Source organism: Corella eumyota, chromosome 6 (genome assembly GCF_963082875.1).
Source record: "Corella eumyota chromosome 6, kaCorEumy4.1, whole genome shotgun sequence".
In the NCBI taxonomy this organism is placed as follows: domain Eukaryota; kingdom Metazoa; phylum Chordata; class Ascidiacea; order Phlebobranchia; family Corellidae; genus Corella; species Corella eumyota.
The window spans coordinates 13,678,010-13,698,161 of NC_137495.1; the positions used below are offsets into that span (position 1 = coordinate 13,678,010).

The 20,152-nt window shown below is 30.0% G+C and overlaps 2 protein-coding genes and 1 long non-coding RNA gene across 3 annotated transcripts; all 3 read left to right on the forward strand.

The window, feature by feature from the left end:
• Window positions 1-40: 40 nt before the first annotated feature.
• Window positions 41-998, forward strand: LOC145755286 (thioredoxin-like protein 4A). Its single transcript, XM_082571511.1, has 2 exons — window positions 41-84; window positions 542-998. The coding sequence occupies exons 1-2, from the start codon at window positions 41-43 to the stop codon at window positions 693-695; spliced, it is 198 nt and encodes a 65-aa protein (XP_082427637.1). The 3' UTR covers window positions 696-998.
• LOC145755902 (3 beta-hydroxysteroid dehydrogenase type 7-like) lies at window positions 896-3,235 on the forward strand. The gene is made up of 5 exons (XM_082572135.1): window positions 896-1,039; window positions 1,777-1,965; window positions 2,198-2,323; window positions 2,680-2,832; window positions 3,206-3,235. The coding sequence occupies exons 1-5, from the start codon at window positions 896-898 to the stop codon at window positions 3,233-3,235; spliced, it is 642 nt and encodes a 213-aa protein (XP_082428261.1).
• Window positions 3,236-17,264: 14,029 nt separating this feature from the next.
• Window positions 17,265-17,651, forward strand: LOC145755642 (uncharacterized). The gene is made up of 3 exons (XR_014284226.1): window positions 17,265-17,309; window positions 17,422-17,471; window positions 17,569-17,651. It is a non-coding gene; the product is annotated as an uncharacterized LOC145755642 (long non-coding RNA).
• The last annotated feature ends 2,501 nt before the right edge of the window (window positions 17,652-20,152 follow it).

The window sequence follows — 20,152 nt, forward strand, 5'->3', positions numbered from 1 at the left end:
TTACTTGGTTGACATTACTGTGGTGCCAGACTTCAACAAAATGTACGAATTATACGACCCCTGCACAACTATGTTCTTCTACAGGTTGTTGTTCACATTAAGAATGTAATTTTGTCGGCACAATAATTAAGCATTAGAAAGACTAACTCGCAGTTTGCGGTTTGATTCTTATTGGTTCAGTGAGCTAGCAATAAGGTGTAGTGGTCAGAACACTTGGCTACACTACATAAGGTTCTGAGTTCAATCCCAACTGCTCGTATGTTGTTGCGCCCTTGAGTAAGGCGCTATAAACGGTATAAACTCCTGCTGAGCCAGCACTTAATTAGCAGCATAATTATCGGGCAATTATAATTTATAATATCCCAAACTGCCACAGGCAACTCGAGACTAGGTCGGTTTAACTGATGTTGCTCACAGTTTAGGTCATGAAATCAATCTTCCCATATCAAGAACAAATAAATACATGAAAGTTTAACAAATCGAATATTAAAATTAGGTTTAAAATATTTACAAATTATTAACTGAATAAAATTGTTTTCAGGAACAAGCACATAGTGATCGATCTTGGGACGGGAAACAACAACAAGATTAACTGGCCGATGGAGGATAAACAAGAAATGATTGACATTCTAGAGACAATATTTAGGGGGGTAAGAAAGGGGACGGGGTTGGTGGTTTCCCCAAAGGATTACTAAACAAAATATCAATATTAACGAGTAGGAATATTCTAAAATTAATTGGTTTGTTGTCAGTTTAAAAAATTAAGTTTATTTAAAACACAAAATTTTAATAATTTAATTTTATGCGTGGTATTAAGTATTTATATTCGATATTTTTTATAAAATTTTAATTTTTTTTTTCAATTTCTATTTGATTTATTTTTTTAGATGCCAACATGAAAGTTCAATGGATTAAGTGTGATGTCATAGATCATAGTAGTCTCATCTCTGCCGTACAAGGTTGTCATGTGGTTTTGCATATGGCCAGTGTTGTCACTTACAAGGAATTAGTTCCTTGCCAAAAATTATGGAAAATAAATGTTGGAGGTAGGCATTGTGATGTCATAAATTACGTCGTTGTTATATTAGAATTCGACAACATAGTTTATTTATTCTAGAACTTAAATGGTGCAGATTACTACAGCCTATTCTTTAATATATTATGACGTCATATAGGAACAATGAACGTGCTGGAGGCTTGTGCAAACAATGTCGGTTTTTGTCTCTATACGAGCTCAATCGGGGCTTTCGAACCAAATTGAACCATGGAACCACTAGTGGGTGTATGTGAAGACACTATTTACTGTTACTCTGCTGTGACGTCATACAGAAGTACAAAGAAACCGCGAAGGAGCTTGTGCTGGAGTGAAACGAAAAAAAAGATGAAAAATGGAAACATTTTAGGTAAAGTCTATTTTTATTTTTTTATGTCTTTATCCTCGATGCGGGAAAGTCGAACAAGTGTCCCAAACATAGAGTAACAATAGTTAGTTCAACCCAGTCTCAAGTTGCCTGTGGTAGTTTGAGATATTATAAATAATAATTGTTCGATAATTATGCTGCTGATTAAGTGCTGGCTCAACAGAAATTGATATTGTTTATAACACCTTACTCAAGGGCGCTACAGCATGAGAGTAAGGGGGATTGAATCCACAACCTTATGGTGGTGTACCAAGTGTTCTTACTACTACTACACCACGCTGTAGGTCTACTCGGCAATCGGCATATAATTGTCTGCTTTTGTTCTTTTTATTATTGACAGCATAATATTTTGTAGAAACTGGTCACATGTGCACTTAGAGGTTCTGGTATTTATGGCGAAAATGACAACGTCACCAAATCGATTCTTTTGTGCCATCTTGCGACTAAAGTAATCAAGTCTCTTAATCCACCAGAGGCGCTACAAACTCGAATGTACGTTGAAAACGTGACTTGGTGTCACATGATCGCGGCTACAAAAATGCTGGTAAACAAAATTTAATTGTTCACTGCTTTAATATTGGGTTAGTGTGCAAAAGGTTTCTGGTTTAAGCACCACCACAGTCGTATATAGCTCCGGTTGTAACTAATATGTCTCAGCATGATCTTACTGAAAGATTAGGTTTTAAGTTTAGTGAAAAAAATTGGTTTATATTTTGGTTATATTAAAAAATTCTAAGAAATTAACTTGTACTCTGACTATAACTTATATTGTACAGGAGTCCCCTTCTTTGGTTGGGGGAAACACCTACTTTCTGTGTGACGAAACCCCAGAATTATCTTACCTGAGATTGAACTTGAAATTCTACGAGCATTTGGGTTTCACCATCCACAAGAGGAAGCCGGTGTTACCGTTTTGGTTGTTTATCCTCATTTCAACGTTTGTTATTTGGTGTTGTCAGGTGCTGGGTTGGTTTGGGATCAAAAAAGAGGTAAATATTTAGTTTATTGAGTAGATTTTAGCTGGGTTACTGTCATAAAGGTTTTACTTAAAACATATTTGCAAAAACACCATTTTATCATTAACATCGACCTAAATTTTGGTTAAATGTCGTGGTGTAAAACTTATCCCTTTGAAATAAACCTCATACCTATTTGGATAATACTTTGGTTACGAGGGTCAGAATATTAAGTTATTGCAAGGGTTAAACAGTTATTTCATGTATAATACTTTTAATGACAACTATTTCGTGATTTTTAGCCCAATATTACACCAAACATGCCCAAGTTGTCCTGCACAAGATTCACCGTCTCCAATCAAAAGTTTGTGGAACATTTTGGCTACAAACCAAAGTATAGTTGGCCTGAATCGTTGAATATAATGAAGGAATATGTGAACAAGATTGTACATGAAGTAGAAAATAATAACTTGAAAAAAATAGATTAATTTATATATATGTGATTCAATTTTGTTGTTATGTTTGTATTAGAATTTTTGTTGTGAATTAAAATAAAGACAACGTGCAATAAACTTGAAGTTTTTAGTCGAGGATAAATTATAAAATATGTTTTGCCTGTTATGACGTCGGTCGTAAATACGTCATCCACTCTGTATATAAACAACTGACACGTGCCGCGTTATTTAAAGTTGGAGGTTTTGTATGGAAGCTTGTTATTGCGTGAGTTCGTGGCTAGTGGCTTTAAATTGGTAAATTGAAAATCAATCTCTGTTTAAGAAGCAGTTATCCTAAATAGCAGATTGAAAACTGCAGGTTTGTTATTTTTAGGCTGATTTTGCTGAAGATTTACCAAATTAAAATATTTTGGGACGTTTAACATGCTTTTTAACATAATTGTTTTTCCAATAAATAATTGAATTTGTGATATTTAAATAAATTTTTATATCTAACATAAAGTTTAGTGTGTAAAACTATTTTATTATATGTTAATCTCGTGTAAATAATTTCTGAATTTGGTTTCAAAAATCTTAGTTTGCTGTGGGTTGGGAGAAAAGAAGTTTTGGACTGGAAGAAAATTATTTTCATAAAGTTTCTAGAGAGACATATGCTGTATAGTTGTCCAAACTGAATACTTTCATAGTGGTGGGGAGAATTTTCTTTGCTAAAATTTCAAGTATAACTTAAATTAATTTTTTTTAACATGTTGTAAATATTTCCTGTTTAAATTATAAATTTATATTTTCTAAAATTTGTAAACCACCAGGTTTAAAGTTGTTTTATTATAAAGAAGTTTTCAATATGTTTCATTTATTTTCTTATTTTTGGAAAATTTAGTTTTAACGTTGAATTAATTTTTTTTCAGGTTTTAAAGTAAAATCAAAAACTTCAACTTTCGAAAACAATAACAATATATTTTCAGGTTTTTACTTTATGTTTAGGTTTTTACTTTTCTATTTTTTCTGACACTTTCTTAGGCAGCTTTTCTATGTATTTATTTACCAAAAATTTATTAAAACTATTAGAAAAAGTCAATTTAACATTTGTAAACTTAAACCATTAGTCATTTCTTCTAATTAAAACTATTAAAATTCTGTTGCTTATTATTTAAAAATAAAATTTTGATTTTTTTTAAATTGGTCCTAAAATATGGTTTAAATATGACCCCTTATTTAGGAACAAAAGTTAACTTTTATTTTGATTAAACATTTTATTATTATTTAGGTTTCGGCACCAATCATTTTTCTGGGTAAATAACCACTTCCTGTGACTACGTGACTTTGGAAAACAGCCACATCATCTAAAAGCAGCCAAGAACCACAAGGTTAATGTTTTTTTATTAATAATTTGTGTGCCACGTTGTTTGGAGCAGTGGCTTTGGTGCAAAGATTATTCTACCATAAGGTAGTTAAAAATGGGTTATATAACTTCAAACATACATGATTTATGGCATTATCAACAAACCAGGCATTCGTTAAAGTTAGGGCGCCATTTCTTTGGTAAACAATAAACTTTTCTGTGCCATGTTGTACAAGGGCGGTAGCTTTATTCCAGAGGTTATTCTAGCACGAGTTAAATACTTTGTTTTAGTAAAACTTACTTATTTAAGATATTTTTCTGTTTTAAATAAAACAATTGTTTGTGTTTGGAGCTAAACTCTTTACATAAAAACCATCTTAACCCTTTCATCTAAACCCCAATATTTAAACCTCTTTATTTAAACCCTTTACATTTAAACTTTTTTTATCTAAACTCTTCTGTTATTTTAAAAATTGTAAATTTAAACCATTATTCATTTTTTTAATTAAAACTATCAAAACTATGCTGCTAATTATTTTCAAAAAATTATTTTGGATGTTTTATAAATTGGTTCTGAAAATATGGTTTGATATGATTTTCTATCTAAGGACAAAAGTAAACTTTATACATAACTGCCTAATGCAGTTGTGATAAAATTGCAGTCATTTACTTATTACATCAGATATATTTACTTGCGTAGTTAACACTTGTTTGTAGTATTTTGTAATTATATGTAATTATTTGACATTGGTGAGTTCTATTTTAAGTTAACATTTTATTATAACTCAGGTTTCGGCACCAATCATTTTCTTGGGTAAACAACCACTTTCTGTGACTCTGTGACTTTGGAAAACAACCACATCATCTAATTGCAGAATAGAAAACACAAGGTTATTATTTTTTTTATTTTTTTTGTAAGTCGTGTTGTGTAAGATGGTTTTGGTTCAAAGTTTATTCTAGCATGAGGTAATGACTTTGTTATAGTAAAACTTGGCCTTATTTTAAGGATACTATTAATGGTATTTTATTGTTAAGGGTTTTTGTTTTTGGTAAAAAATTTTTATTTTTTGTCATTGTAGCACAAGAATGTTTAAGATTTTTGTATAGTATTCTTTACATTTGAAACTCCTACATTTTAAGTCTTACATTTGAATCATTTTATGTAAACCCTCACACATTTTAATCCCTGACAATTTAAAATTTGTAAAAATAAACTATTAGTCATTTTTTAGTTAAATCTTTTAAAATTCAGTTGCTAATTATTTAAAAAAAATTATTGAAAAGTTTCTTAAATTGGTTCTAGTTAATAATTTGTGTGCCACGTTGTTTGGAGCAGTAAATTTGGTGTAAAAGTTATTCTATTATGAGTTAGTTAAAAATGGATTATATTACTTTAAACATACATGATTTATGGCATTATCAACAAACCAGGCATATTCGTTAAAGTTATGGCGCCATTTCATTGGTAAACAATAAACTTTTCTGTGCTACATTGTACAAGCAGTGGCTTTATTCCAGAGGTTATTCTAGCATAATTTAGCTAAAAATGGGTTATATTATTTATACATGGTTTATGGCAGTGTTACCTCTAAGGAAAACCATACCGCACAGGTGCCCAAAAAAGCGCACAATCTCAAAATTGGGTGCACAGGTACCCTATTTTTTAACCCACAAGTGTCCCTAAAATCTATTACGTACTCTTTTCAAGCTTTATAAAAATAATCATTTAATATCATTTTGTGTGTTTTATTAAAACATAATTAGACTACTTTTTTGGTATTCCACCCTTTTGTATTTGAACTGTACGTGCCATTTTCTTTTATTCAGTATTAAGTATTGAACCTTAATTGATAGTTTGTCATGTTTTAATGGGAATGCCTGCAGTGTGTGGAAATGCCAAAGTCACCGAATCTCACAAATTAATAAATAAGCATAAGGTTTTAGTTGTAGTATCGAATATGTTATTTTAATGTAGGCATGATGTCAAATAATCATAAAAGCGCTTAATATTAATAATCTACATTAAAACGTGGGTATTTGTAGATACGTAACTTAGCGAATAAAACTGCTATTATTTCTTTTTTAGGCTTACTTAATTGTCTTTATTAATACGATAACAATTTTCTTTTAAGTATAATTTTTTTGTGGAGAACTTTTTACTCAAATCGCGCATCTCTTGTTTTTAAAATATTTCACTACATTTTCGTAAATATTTATTACACTGAATCCTTAAAATAGCGTCCTTTTTTTGTGCAGTCCTAAAATTTCACTGCGCAGATGCCTTGCAAAGTTGCGGGTTGTGGGCACTATTTTGTGCTTATAAGTAACACTGGTGTATGGCATTATCTTCAAAGCTTTAAAGTTATGGCGCTATTTCTTTTGTAAATAATAAACTTTTTGTGCCACTTTGCCCAAGAGCCGTGGTTTTATTCCAGAGGTTATTTTAGCATGAGTTAATTGCTTTGTTTTGGTAAAACTTACTTATTTAAGATATTTTTTCTGTTTTGAATAAAATCATTTTTTTGTGTTTGTTGCTGAACCCTTTACATTTAAACTCCTCCATTAAACTTTTTACATTTAAATCTCTTACATTTGTAGGACTTGTTGTCAGTTATTCAATTATAGTAGTTTATTACTAACAAACTTATGTCTATCATTATTATAAACTGGTTATTAATTGGTTTGGTAATGTCTAAGACTCCTGATCGGAAGGTTAATTTATGTATTACCGCTAAACTAAATTGTTTATCTGTTGTCAGATCACTAATAACTCTTGTGGTGACGGATTATATTAAAACAACAAACAAACGTGAAAAACGCAGAATATAAAACTACATAATACATCTAACTTTATACATTTACAATAAAAGTTACATTACTCTATAAAAGGGCGTTACATTATACGATAACTGTGCCATATAATGTCTGGCTGCGGGTCTACGTCCGGGTAGAGACCGGTATACTAAGTAACCTAGATCAGTAATTATTCTACTGCATCTCAATTGATTTCTTGACGTCTGCCATTTGACTCACCCATTCTGTAGGTTGTTCCACTGGTTCCAAAATTCCCCTGGCAACCATTGAATCGATTTTTTGTTTTACATTATCCTGTAAAGCAAAAGGAATTCTTCGGCACGGAAGTGCTCTCGGAGAAACATCACGATCTACAGTTAAACTAGTCATTCCTAAATCACCAAGTGTTGTATCTTTAGTTATATTTGCAATAAAGTTTTCGTCATTTACCGGTATGAGATTCATTTTTGTGATAGATTCTAGTCCCATTAGACAATTAAAATCATTTTCCACTACCCAAAATTTAATCTTGTAGATTTTCTTATTTTTAATGTTTGTGACATCTAGTACAGCTTCACCAATAGGATGAAATGCCGATTTATTCCACATCACTAATTTCTTAGCATTAAAATCTAATTGATTTTCTTTCACATACCTCTGACAAATCGTATTCAGGTCAGATACGCTATCGAGTTGAAATTTCACTGCACAATCATTTACTTTAAACTTTGCCATAAGCCTTTTTTCTTGGTCTACATGTACTTGTTGCAACCACTGTTTTTTGGTTTTCATTGGTTGTTCAGGTTTAGCTGCGGGTACGTTTTTCGCTGCTTCAAGAGAATGTATCTTTCTTTTACACTTTTTTCTAAAGTGATTTCTTTCCAGACACCTTGAACAAGTTTTGCCCCAAGCAGGACAAAAAAGTTTACCCCACTTGTGTGACGTTCCACAAAAATTGCAGTTTTTTATTATTTTTTGTGTTCATTTCTTCCAGGGTCTTTTTCCGATAGTTTCTACTAGATTTTGCTTCAATTCTATTTACAAGCTGAGACTGAGATTGCATGCTACTAGACGACAATTCGTTTGCTTGTTTTACAGACATTTTATCTGCACGACATATCTGTACGGTTTTCGTTAAATTTAAGTCCACTTTGCGAAGTAATAATTCTTGCAGTTTTCCAGTGACTGTAAATACAATTATATCTCTTATCATTCTGTCTTTATCTTGAAAATTGCATGCTTCTGCTTTTGTACGCAATTCATTTAGAAAGGTATCAAAAGGTTCTTGGTAAGCCACATTTCAAAAGCGATATGTTTGAACCACCACAATCTGTCTAGGTGTACAATAGTTTTCTATGGCCTTTAACATTTTATTAGGATCATCTCGATTTTCAGGATCGTCAAATTTAAAATGTTTAGCAATGTCAATAACTTGAGGTGCCGCACAATGTAAAATTATAGCTGCACGTATCTTTTTGTCTTTTGTTGAAGCTCCACTTGCCAGCATGTAAACATCTAACTGCTGTCGCCAATTTCTAAAAGCTTCCGACAAATTACTATCATTGACATTTAATATAGGCGGTAATCGAAAATTAGCTTCTGCCATCTTCTTAAATTCGAATTCGTTTAGCTGCTACCATGTTAATAATCATAATATCTTGATTATTCTTGTAAGTTAATTTGTAGTAGCCACGAGGTTTTTAGAACCACAACTAATAAAGTATAACGTTAGGAAAAATGCATTATGGGGACAAAGACAATGCATGTGTTACGGCGTTAATATAAACACTTTAATCAACAGAACCTCTAAATCTAAATCTTTTACATTTGAACCCTTTTTCTTTAACCTTTTACAATTTAACCCTTTTTATCTAACATACAATTAAAGCCCTTTACATTGACATCTTTACACCTAAACCTTTTTTTTAAACCTACATTTAAACTCCTTTTATTTAACTTTTTACATTTAAAAAAATATTTTTAAAGTGAAGTAAATCTGTTAGATGTGTTAAATTGTATTAAAACAAGTGCAGATGTCTAGTTTAAGTTTAACCTCTGATCTGGGGACAAAAATAAACTAAAATAAGGGATTCTGATAGCGTATATAATAAATAAATAATTCTTTCATAAGTTAGTAAAAAATAGAGTGTTACTTTGGTATGTTGATTAATTTGTTGACAACATTTAAGTATAAGTTTTGTTAAAAAATTGTTCATTTTTCTCTAGTGCAGTAACTTGTTAGATTTGTTTATTTTGAATTGATCTTTTAATCTTTATTGTCTTTATCGGTTTTGTCTTAGTTTTAGTTAGGCAGAAACATTTGTTTTATTAAATTAAATGATGCTTTTAAGTAATAAAAAATGTTTTTTTAAACTAAACTAGAAAATTTAAGAGATAGAAAACACCTCAGCTTAACTTTAACTTTTTTGATCCAAAGTTATATGGACCTGCCATGAGTTTTGGATAACAGTAAGAAGTTTATATCACTTTTAATCATACATACATAATTTAAGCCATTCTAGTTATATATTAACATGTGAACATTTAATCAACAAGCCGGCCAAATTGTTAAGATTATCTCGACATTTATTTAGTTAGATAAACAACAAACATCGATGCCACGTTGTACTTAGGTGGTGGATTTAGTCCAAAATCTGTTCCAGCATGAGTTATTGGCTTTATTTTAGTTAAACTTAAGCTTTTATTTCTTGATTTCATGTGCTAAAAATGTTATTAAATGTTTTTCTTTTTTGTACTGTGCTAAAAATGTTATTAAATGTTTTTCTTTTTTTTGATATCATATTCACTAAAAGAATTTAAATACATGACACAATATCACAACATTTGTATACAAATACTAAAAATATTATTAGTTTATTTGCAACACTAAACAGATTACAGTTCTTTTAATAACTAAAAATAAAATACAAAAAACATTTTATTAATCCCATATTTTCTTTATTCTTCTTATTTTAGTGATCTACCTGTTTTTAATAATTATAAAGTTATTTTAAAAGTCTAAATTTAAATTTGTTACACTATAAAGGTTTAAGAATAATTTTAAAACTAGTGTAATTAGAATACAACTTATGTGTATATTTTTAGGGCATCTGCTTCAAATAAACTTTCAAACATCATCTTGTTATTTATTGAATTAATTTTCTGTGTTTTCAATATTTTAAAATTTGTAGGAAGTTTTTAACATGGAGGAAACTGAATCAAATGATCCAAAGTTGCCAAACAATAATAACCCAGAGTTGCCAGACAATAATGATCCAGAGTTTGCACACAATAATGATCCAGAGTTTCCAAACAATAATGACCCAGAGTTGCCAGACAATAATGATCCAGAGTTGCCAAACAATAATGATCTAGGGTTGCCAAACAATAATGATCCAGAGTTGCCAAACAATAATAACCCAGAGTTACCAGCCAATAATGATCCAGAGTTGCTAGACAATAATGATCTAGAATCGAATTTAAATACTCAGGTATTTTATTTAGTTAAACCTAGATAAAGGTTTATAATTAAAATTTCCCAAAACTATCTAATAGTACCATGTTGCTAAATATATTTTAAAAAGGGTTAAAGGGGAACAAAATTAAAACTGTTTTGGCGGTTATAATAACATTAATATTTAAATTTTATTATTTTAAGTGTTTGGATGAGGTTGTGTTACTATAGTGATGTTACATTTATTAAAATTTAAATAAATTTTGCAGAACTTGCAAGCAGGACCAGTTAGTTTAAATATTTCTGGCGGCGATTTTGCTGAAATTTCAAGGAATTTGCCTCCAAGTGAGTTGTTTGTTATTTTTATATGATTGGGTTTGCCTGACAATAGAAACCAGGGCCGACATTACGAAACTTGTTAAGTTAACGATCTTGTTATTATTGGCAAGTGAGAAAATGGGTATTACGAAACAAAAAATATTAAATTTAACAAATGAGATCGGGCAAAATTTAGCGAGTAGAATTTACTATTCATTAACTTAGCAAGAAGTATTTTGTCTTGGTTATCACTTTACATCTAAGATATATTTTTAAGTTTATAAATATACTGTCACTTATTAATATAAATTGTTACATATACAATTGGTGTAATAAATGCCAAACATATCATGCCTTGAAACTCTATTAAACTAACATCAGTTACTCCGACCCAGTCTCGAGTTGCTTTTAGCAGTTTGGAACATTATAGATTATAATTGCCTGATAATTATGCTGCTGATTAAGTGCTAGCTCAGCAGGAGTTCATACCGTTTATAGCGCCTTACTCAAGACCACACATGAGGTTGTAGGTTCAATCCCTACTGATCTCATGCTGTAGTGCCCTTAAGTAAGGCGCTATAAATGGTATGAACTCCTGCTGAGCCAGCACTTACCCACATCGAGGATAAATATATACAAATAAAAACTAACAATCCGCCATACTCAATTTAATTTAGCATTTAAACATTAAGGATTCGAAGGAAAACATTATTTTGAAATAGATGATATAACCAAACTGTTTAATTTTTAGTCATGGTTTTCTTGTGTGGGTTTCAGTTTTTTTTATAAAACAAGTATATATAAAATAACTATATTTTGTTTTGTAAATGAATGTGTTTTTTAAACATTTATCGTAGAATTGAATTACCATACAATTTATGGACTATTGCTGGGCTATCCACTATAGCTTTAACTTTTCATTATAATATGATAATATAAAAGCACCCCTGTGGATAAAATGTAACATCACCGCTTTGATGTAGCCCCGAGATATCCAGTAAAAATGTAAGAATTGCCCTTTTGCGTAGCACGAAATCCTTTTTTTTGTACTCTTTTTTTAATGAACTAGGTGGTTTCGTAATACCGATTCAGTTAACGAGCAAGATAGCTCGTTAAATTTTGACACATTTGCAAGATCGTTAAATTTAACCGAGTTTCATAATGCCGACCTAGGCCAAGTCTTAGTTTATTTATAGACTTAACAAAACATTATTCTATGCAACATATAAGCAATGCAAATTTTATTAATAATATTAAATTAATTTTGTTATAGATGCTGTGATAAACTTTTATAACCCACAAGTCACTGTATTTCGTGATTTTCATCAAAACGAGATCACTCAAAACATCACTCACCTTAAGCAATATGGTGGAGCATTCATGCCTGGGGCTTCAATATACGATTCTACATTTCCTCAAACAGGTATTTTCAAGTTATTTTTACAATACAAAATTATATTCCGAAAATTGCATTTTTGATCTGATAGAAGAGTTCAAAACCTTATTCGTGCTAGTAAATTATTAAACTTATATTAAGGGGCTATAAACGATATGAACTTCTGCTAAGGGACTGTAAACAGTATGAACTTCTGCTGAGCCAGCACTTAATCAGCAGCTTAATTATTGGGCAAATATAATCTATAATATTCCAATCTCGCGCATTCGACATTCCCACATTAAGAATAAATATATTTACAAAAAAAAAAATTTGTAATTTTTACTTTCAACACAACATTAGGGGTTTCCCAACTTATTTTTATATTATAAAGTTTTTTTAGTATGAATCATAGTCTAAAAATTAACTCTATATTAACTCAATTTTATTTACATTAAAGGTTCCACTTCAAATGAAAATAAACAGCAAAGATCCTCCGCTTTAAATCAGGTTTGAATTTTAAAGTTATTAATAAAATGTTGGGGTCACGTATGTTGTCCGGTTCTAGACAAAACACAATTACACTACGACTCTCTTAAATTCCCTCATCTGATTTACAATGCTGGAGAATTCTTACGTATGGAGAATGTTCGTCAGAATTCTTTGCTATGGTTAACGGAATGTTGTTTTCTCTTAGTTGGCTACTAATTAGCAACAAGCGCACTGCCTAATTTGAGACTTAATCGAACTTACAACTGTTTAATTAAACTATATTACACTAGAATGTAGTAATTTATATTATTTATAGCATTTTATGTTGAATAGTTACACTTTTACAAGTAGAAAAAACATATGAAAATTCAACACAAAACATAATTACACTACGGCCCTCCTAAATTCTTTCCTACAGATTACGGTTTGAGAGAATTCTCTCCTATGGTAAACGGCACATTATTTTGTTTAGAGCTGGACAAAATATGTGATCCAAATGTTGTTATATTTATACTAAAGGACCCAGTTTAAAAACTGATATTGATTGGGTCATAAGACCTTGTTTAACAATTAATATGACTGTTAATCATTAGAAATGCTTGTAGTTTTTCAAACCAAGTTCTTATTCTTTTTTAGGAACAACCTGAAGAATCACAAACTCCAGATCCACATGAGGTTGATCCAGAATCAAGAAGAAGACAAAATGAAGGTAAGTTTTATTCTTGTTTATTTTATGAAAGTGTTTCTAATATTTTTTTAAGATCCTTGCTTGTCTATGGTCTGTCTATGATAATATAAATATATCATCTGGACAATAACATTATATAATTCTAAACACTGATTTAGTTTGGGTAAAGTTACTGTAGAATTAGGCTGTAAAGTCAACTTTTAATAATGATTATAATGTTTAATTGTCACTAATCTTATTATTAACATAAACAAATGTTGGTTGTTGTAAAATATTTATTATCATTTGAAACTAACTTCTCAGGTTTTAATGTAATTATAGGTGGGCACAGCTAACCTAAAAAGTAACTTTGTTGAATGGTTATTTGTTACACAACATACTAACTTGTTATCACTGCTTAGTTATTGATAACCATTAACTTAAAATTTAATTAAAACAAACAAAAAACAATCCTATTTTTAAAAATACAATAATTTAGCCCTTAGTTTATGTAAGTTTAAAAATATTTAAAGCTGGCATGGAGGTCAGATAACAGCAACCAGTTGGCAGTTACATACACCGTTACATTGTTTAAAAAATGGCACTGTTTAAACCCGATAAACGACAATATTTTGCATATATTCCTCCCCTATCTTAGCATGGTTTACTAGTAAAAAAATTAGATTAATGAACTTATATTAAAAAAAGCGTAATGCAATGGAGATTAATAAGTTTAATATCAATTTTCAAAGTTAACTTTGTTAATTAACGATTAACAGATTATTGGGATCTTTATGTATATTAAACTAGTGGACCCGCCACACTTCGTGTGGCACTTATGTTGTACAGTTATCTACTAGGACCAGTCCAATTTTACCTTGGCCTATATAAAATATTTTTTTTGGAAAATTGCTCTTATCAGTCCTCCTTATATACTAATAATATTTTTTTTATAAAATTTGATTAAAAATAAATTTGCCCTTGCGAGTTGGTGGATAGTATATATTCTGCCTATGGTTGAAGAACGATTTTTTTTTTTGTCCAAACATTTTTGGTATAAGTAAAGTATTCTGGGAAATTGCAGTATGTAATAGAAGTATTAGAATTTATTTTATTTTATTCAAAAAACATGACTAATTCTGTAGCTTTTGGCCCTTTTTCTACAGTTTCCTTCTCATTGCCCTCTTTAAAATATATTAGTTCCTGATTTGGTAAATGAATGATTTGCCTTTTGTATTCAACCTGTTGTCCAAATTCTTGGTTCTAATAGAGCCACATGGGCCATGAATCATATTTTGCAAAACTATATTTTGCAAACGTTCAGTTTGTTTTTGCTCACAAGATTCATTAGAAAAAGAATTGGGATCTGGAGGAAGTTCTGCAGAAATCACATTATTGACATCGTCACATGTTCTTGATCTATCTTGTTCATCGAGTATAAGCAAAATGTGACTATGTGGAAGACCTCGTTTTTGAAATTCGATGGTAACATATATCCCAGCTATAGGCAAAAACTCGAGCCCCAATTAATTGTAGTTATTCCGTAATGGAATGCACAAAATTTAGAAATCCATATATATATATAGATGTATTATATTATTGCAAAAAAATACCACCTGTAAAAAACACTTTTTTAATCCAATATTATTTACTTTAAAAGGTTTTACTTCTAATGAAAATGTACAACCAAGATCCTCTGCTTCAAATCATGAGGTTGTTCCAGAACCAAGAAGAAGACAAAATGAAGGTAAGTTTAAATCTTGTTTATAATATGGAAGTGTTTTGGTATATGTTTATCTTTGATATAAGTAGACTGACTTCACAGTCTAATCTTGCATCGAATGTAAATGTCTTTATTAGGTTTGGTAATTTTAATCTGCTTATGTATTAAGTAATAGCAAAAGTGACTCATTTTTGCACCAACAAAATAACACTTTAAGATAGATGCAGTTGATATTAAACCTGAGACCTTAGGCAACAACACCTAATAATATAACCACTGGTATGACATCATAGAGTCCTGTGTTTAATTCCTGCTGTTTCCATGTCAAAAAGTTTTTAAATAAGATGCTCCAAGCAATACTGTAACATATCAATTCAATGCATATATTTTACAATAACAATTTTTCTTTTGTATATATCTTTATTGTTGATGTGGGAAGGTTGACTTCACAACCGAAACAGAGAGTAGCATCAGTTACTCCAACCTAGTCACGAGTTAATAGAGAAATAATATTGGTTATAATTGCCTAATAATTTACCTGCTGATTGCTTTTTTGGGGCTTAGTAGAAGTTTGTATTGTTTATAGCGGCTTACTTAAGGGCGCCACAGCATGAAAGCATTAGGGATTGAACCCAGAACCTCATGTAGTGTAGGAAATGTTCTGACCACTACACCACGCTGCCAATCTTTTTTAAATAGAATAAAAATCACAAAATATAAAATATAACACAGTTGTCACCAACAAAATTGCACTTTAAGATGGATTAAATTAAATTTTTATCTTTTATGATTTTATAATAAATTTAAACAGCACCTTGTTAAAATAACATTAAATTAAACACATATATATCATTCTGAACAATTATTATTTAAAGTTTAAACTGATTTTTCTTTAAGCCACTTTTACGTAAAATTTATAAAATAATAAAATAATGTTCAAACGCTTTTATTAATATACAGTAAAGCAGTTGATTAATGGAAAATATTGAAATGACCAAAATATTGAAAGAGGCATTAGCATTTAGTTCTTTATTTTATCAATGTATTTTTAAATATTTATTTTAAGTTTTGTTTTTATCATTTTGCAAAAAGTTTTAAAATTATCGCTATATCAATTTTATTATTTTCTATAAAAGGTTCAACTTCTTATGAAAATGTACATCCGAGATCCTCCGCTTCAAATCAGGTTTTGACTTTAAGTTGTTTTTATATTTTGTTTTATTCACGTTAATGAATAATGTTTAAATATTTTTTATAGTATTAACGTCACTCAAAAACTTAATTACTTATAATTTTAAAATAATTAGTTTTAAGTGAATGACAAGTTTTGTTTTAAAGGAACAACCTGAAGAATCACCAACTCCAGCAAAAAAATGTAAAAAAGATATTTCAAAACCAAGAAAAAGACAAAATGAGGGTAAATTTACGAAAAAAAGTTGTTGTTTAGCTTTTTTAAATAGAATTTTTTATGCTAATGTTTTTATATTAAAACACGCTGAAAGTAACTTAGCGCAATTCTTTACTCAAAAATCATATGTTTTTACTCAACTCAAAATTTATATAAAATATCACAAAGAACCAACCAATTAACACTCATTTAAAATTTATATTATGACATGGTCACTAAATCTTTTATAGTCCAACTAACAGAACAATACCCCCTTCTAGATTAAAAATTTTCACTACTTTACTAACATAATCTTTTAATAAACAAAAAGCAATATGACACAAATCCCACATATAATTTCTTCATAAAACTTTTTTTTATTTAAAGTATGAATTTATGGAAAAACAACATTAAAGTTCATCACCTTAAAAATACATGCATGCTATGTTAAATATATTGTTAAACATATTTCAAGCAATTAACACTTTGGTCTTTAAAGCGCAAGCAATCAAGGCATTTGCATTTAGTTTGTTTAATTTCTTTTGTTGTACTTAGAGCTTGATTTTAAAAATTAACATCATATTAATTTAAGCATTTAAATTATAGGTTCCACTTTTAGTGAAAATGTACAGCTGAGATCCTCTGCTTCAAATCAGGTTTTAACTTTAAAGTTATTAATAAAATGTTGTTATATTTATGTTAAAGGATGGAGTTTAAAGATTGTTTAAATATTTACTTTTAAAGATTGTTTAAATATTTAAACTTTGAATTTATAAAGTTAAATATTTTTAAATAATTAATTTTGATAATAAATTTAATTAACTTTTAAATCATTTTTGTTTTAAAGAAACATTTTGGAAAGTCACAAACCCCGGGGAAAACTTACAAAAAAGAGTTTCCAGTACCAAGAAGAAGGCAGAATGAGCGTAAGTTTAAGCAATTATCCAAACAAATTTATTTTTATTGTATGAGCTTATACTTTGGCATCTTTAATATAACATAGCACTGTATTTTAACTTAATTTTATTTACATTAAAGGTTCTACTTCAAATGAAAATGAACAACCAAGATCTCCTGCTCCAAATCAGGTTTTAACTTTAAAGTTGTCAATAAAATGTTATTCTATTAACCTTGAAGGACCAAGATTAATATTGTTTATGGTATTTATTAAATTATATTTTTTAGTTAAAGGGAAAATCTATAGAAATACAAACTTCAGTTTCACGTGAGGTTAATCCAGAACCAAGAAGAAGACAAAATGAAGGTAAATTTACAAAATAATCGTAACTCTTATTTAACATTATCGCACATCTGTCATGTTTAAAAATAAATATTTGGGACCGTAAGTTAGTTTAATATTTTAAGATTTTGAGCAACAACACAAATTGATATTTACACGAAAATATAATTAATAAAAAAAGTTTCATGTAGTCTGTTTCAACATTAACAGAACCCTTTATATACTTGTACTTAATATGTTTACTCTGTAAAAATTTTTCCCATCTGATAACATGGTTGTTAATTAATTTAGCATGCTTAATAAAAACCAAGGGCTAGTTGTCCAACGCCAGTGTAAATTCTACCCCAGACAGTTATCTTTTTATTTTTTAATGTACAAAATCACGTCTAAACAATCCCATTAAATCATCGAATATTTAGTCTCAGCGATTGCAAGTTTTTGCTCGCAAAACTGACATAAAAATGCTGCTCTTTATAAAGTAACATTGCACCTAGACGCATTCGTTTGTAGCACAAACGGTCAGGAGATTTTAGTATTAGTTTGCACATAATTTCCTTGTTCTAGAAAGTTGACGATGGCTTGGCTTAAACACTAAAACAGTTTCTTTAGCACTCCTGCATGATTTTTACTTAATTTGTTTTGAACAAAGGTTGCATCTAAAATTAGCTTCCCAAATGGTGTCTTCAGGCATCACAAAGGGCTGGTTGTCTTGTAAATATATTTTATTTGCAATGGTACTTGCCAGTAACCATTTGTTATATCCAATTTCATTAAATATTTATCTTCCGATAATTCTTGAAATATTTTCTCCGCTGTCACCATAGGTTCAGGATCAAACATTGTCACTTTATTTAATTTTTTTAAGTTTATACAAGTTGGAATCATTTCTTTTTTTTTTTATGATCACTACTAGCATCTCAAATGGCAATTTAGATCTTTAAATTAAACTCAAATCAGCTTTAATTTAAATCAAAACCCATTTAGTATTGAACAAGGTTTAGACTGGATCCGAAATCAAATTTATTTTGTGCTTCACACAGTTCTCTGTACCCCGTTATCACACTTTGTTGCTTTTAACTCTGGTAACTGTTCCTCAACAACAGGCTATTATAGTTCATTTTGTTTCTATATTGTCCTATGGCAGTGAAATTAGCCAAGACACTTTGCCAATCTTCTACTTTAAAAGCATCTTTTTTGTTTAGATATTTTAAGGCAAATTTACCTAAAATAATTTTGTTTTATTCATTGATGTCCAGTTTATAATCACTACTACCAACTTTCCTAACTACCTAAAAACTTTGATTCAATAATTTATTAATGTAGGTAACAACACCAGAACCAATTCACAAATCGTTGTTTTGTTTTGCAATCAAAGTATTTTTGTAGCGCAATCTTTATGGCCTTTCTTGTTCCTAACTTCCAGCTCTAAAACAGTGTGGGTCCACAACTTTTTTTAAGATGTGCATTGGCCCCCGCACCTTTCTTTCATACAGCTGCTCAAACGATAAAACCCAGTAAACTCTTGCAGCACCTCCTGAAATGCGAAAGGTAATGTGTAAAATTTAACGATGCCATTTGTTTGACTTCTACAACAAAGTCGCTTTAGCATGGACTTTACCAAACCATTAAATCTCTCCACAAGGTTATGGCTCATGGAATGATAAGGATTCTGTTTTTTCATGCATTTCGAAAAAACTTTGGTTTCCATGTCACTTAATAACTCTTTAGGTATGTCAAGTCTACACTACGTATTTACTAAAGCTTCAGCAACTCTTTCAGTGGATTTTAATCAACAACTCTCCTGAGTACCATGTTGCGTAATCTTTAGGTGTCAAGATGTACTTGTGTTCCTTGTAACTAGACGGGTGTATCAGCCCTATTAAGTCTATTGTTGCAAGTTTAAACAGAATTTCAAATAAAGAAACACTTGCTGCCACAAATTGTTTTTTACTTTAAGGTTTAAAACCCCTTTTCAAGTTTTTGGTTTAAACTGCTCCGAACTCTTATTGGTTTTGGGTTTTGCTTGTCGCACTTTTTTCTGATCTCTATCTTCAGTTAAGTTGTTTTGCTTTAGGAGCACACTCTTCAAATGCTTATAATTTACAGCGCCTTGGGCCATAAAGAATAACAATGAAAAAACAAGAATAATACTGGTTATTATATATGGTTGCTAGTCAAACGATACTCCGGTTTATGCGACCTAGCAATTCATACTTGAAACAACAAGAATTTAAAATTTTTTTTTTGCGGAAGTTTTTCACCTTGCAAACTGTCTCGCAGGCTGCTGTATCAACGAGCGATTCTACTCAAGTTATTTGTGAATATCTTGTGTCACTAAATATTATCTATGCCTATTTTTCAACAAATAAATATTGGATATATGCATTATTAAATGTGTTATATAGAGTGATAAATTATTGTGTTGTTGACATCTTTTTTTATCAGTTGACTTATTTTTTAAAGTTATTGTTACACAGCAATTAACTTTTATGGTTGCCAGCTTACGTTATTTGTTACATAGTAATAGTG

Bases quoted from the DNA above. Each gene is read 5' to 3' on its own strand.
- LOC145755286 (XM_082571511.1), top strand. From the start codon at position 41: ATGTACGAATTATACGACCCCTGCACAACTATGTTCTTCTACAG. The intron at 85-541 runs GTTGTTGTTCAC...AATTGTTTTCAG, and splicing joins ACAACTATGTTCTTCTACAG to GAACAAGCACATAGTGATCG.
- LOC145755902 (XM_082572135.1), top strand. From the start codon at position 896: ATGAAAGTTCAATGGATTAAGTGTGATGTCATAGATCATAGTAGTCTC. The intron at 1,966-2,197 runs GTAAACAAAATT...TATATTGTACAG, and splicing joins TCGCGGCTACAAAAATGCTG to GAGTCCCCTTCTTTGGTTGG. The intron at 2,324-2,679 runs GTGTTACCGTTT...CGTGATTTTTAG, and splicing joins CCATCCACAAGAGGAAGCCG to CCCAATATTACACCAAACAT.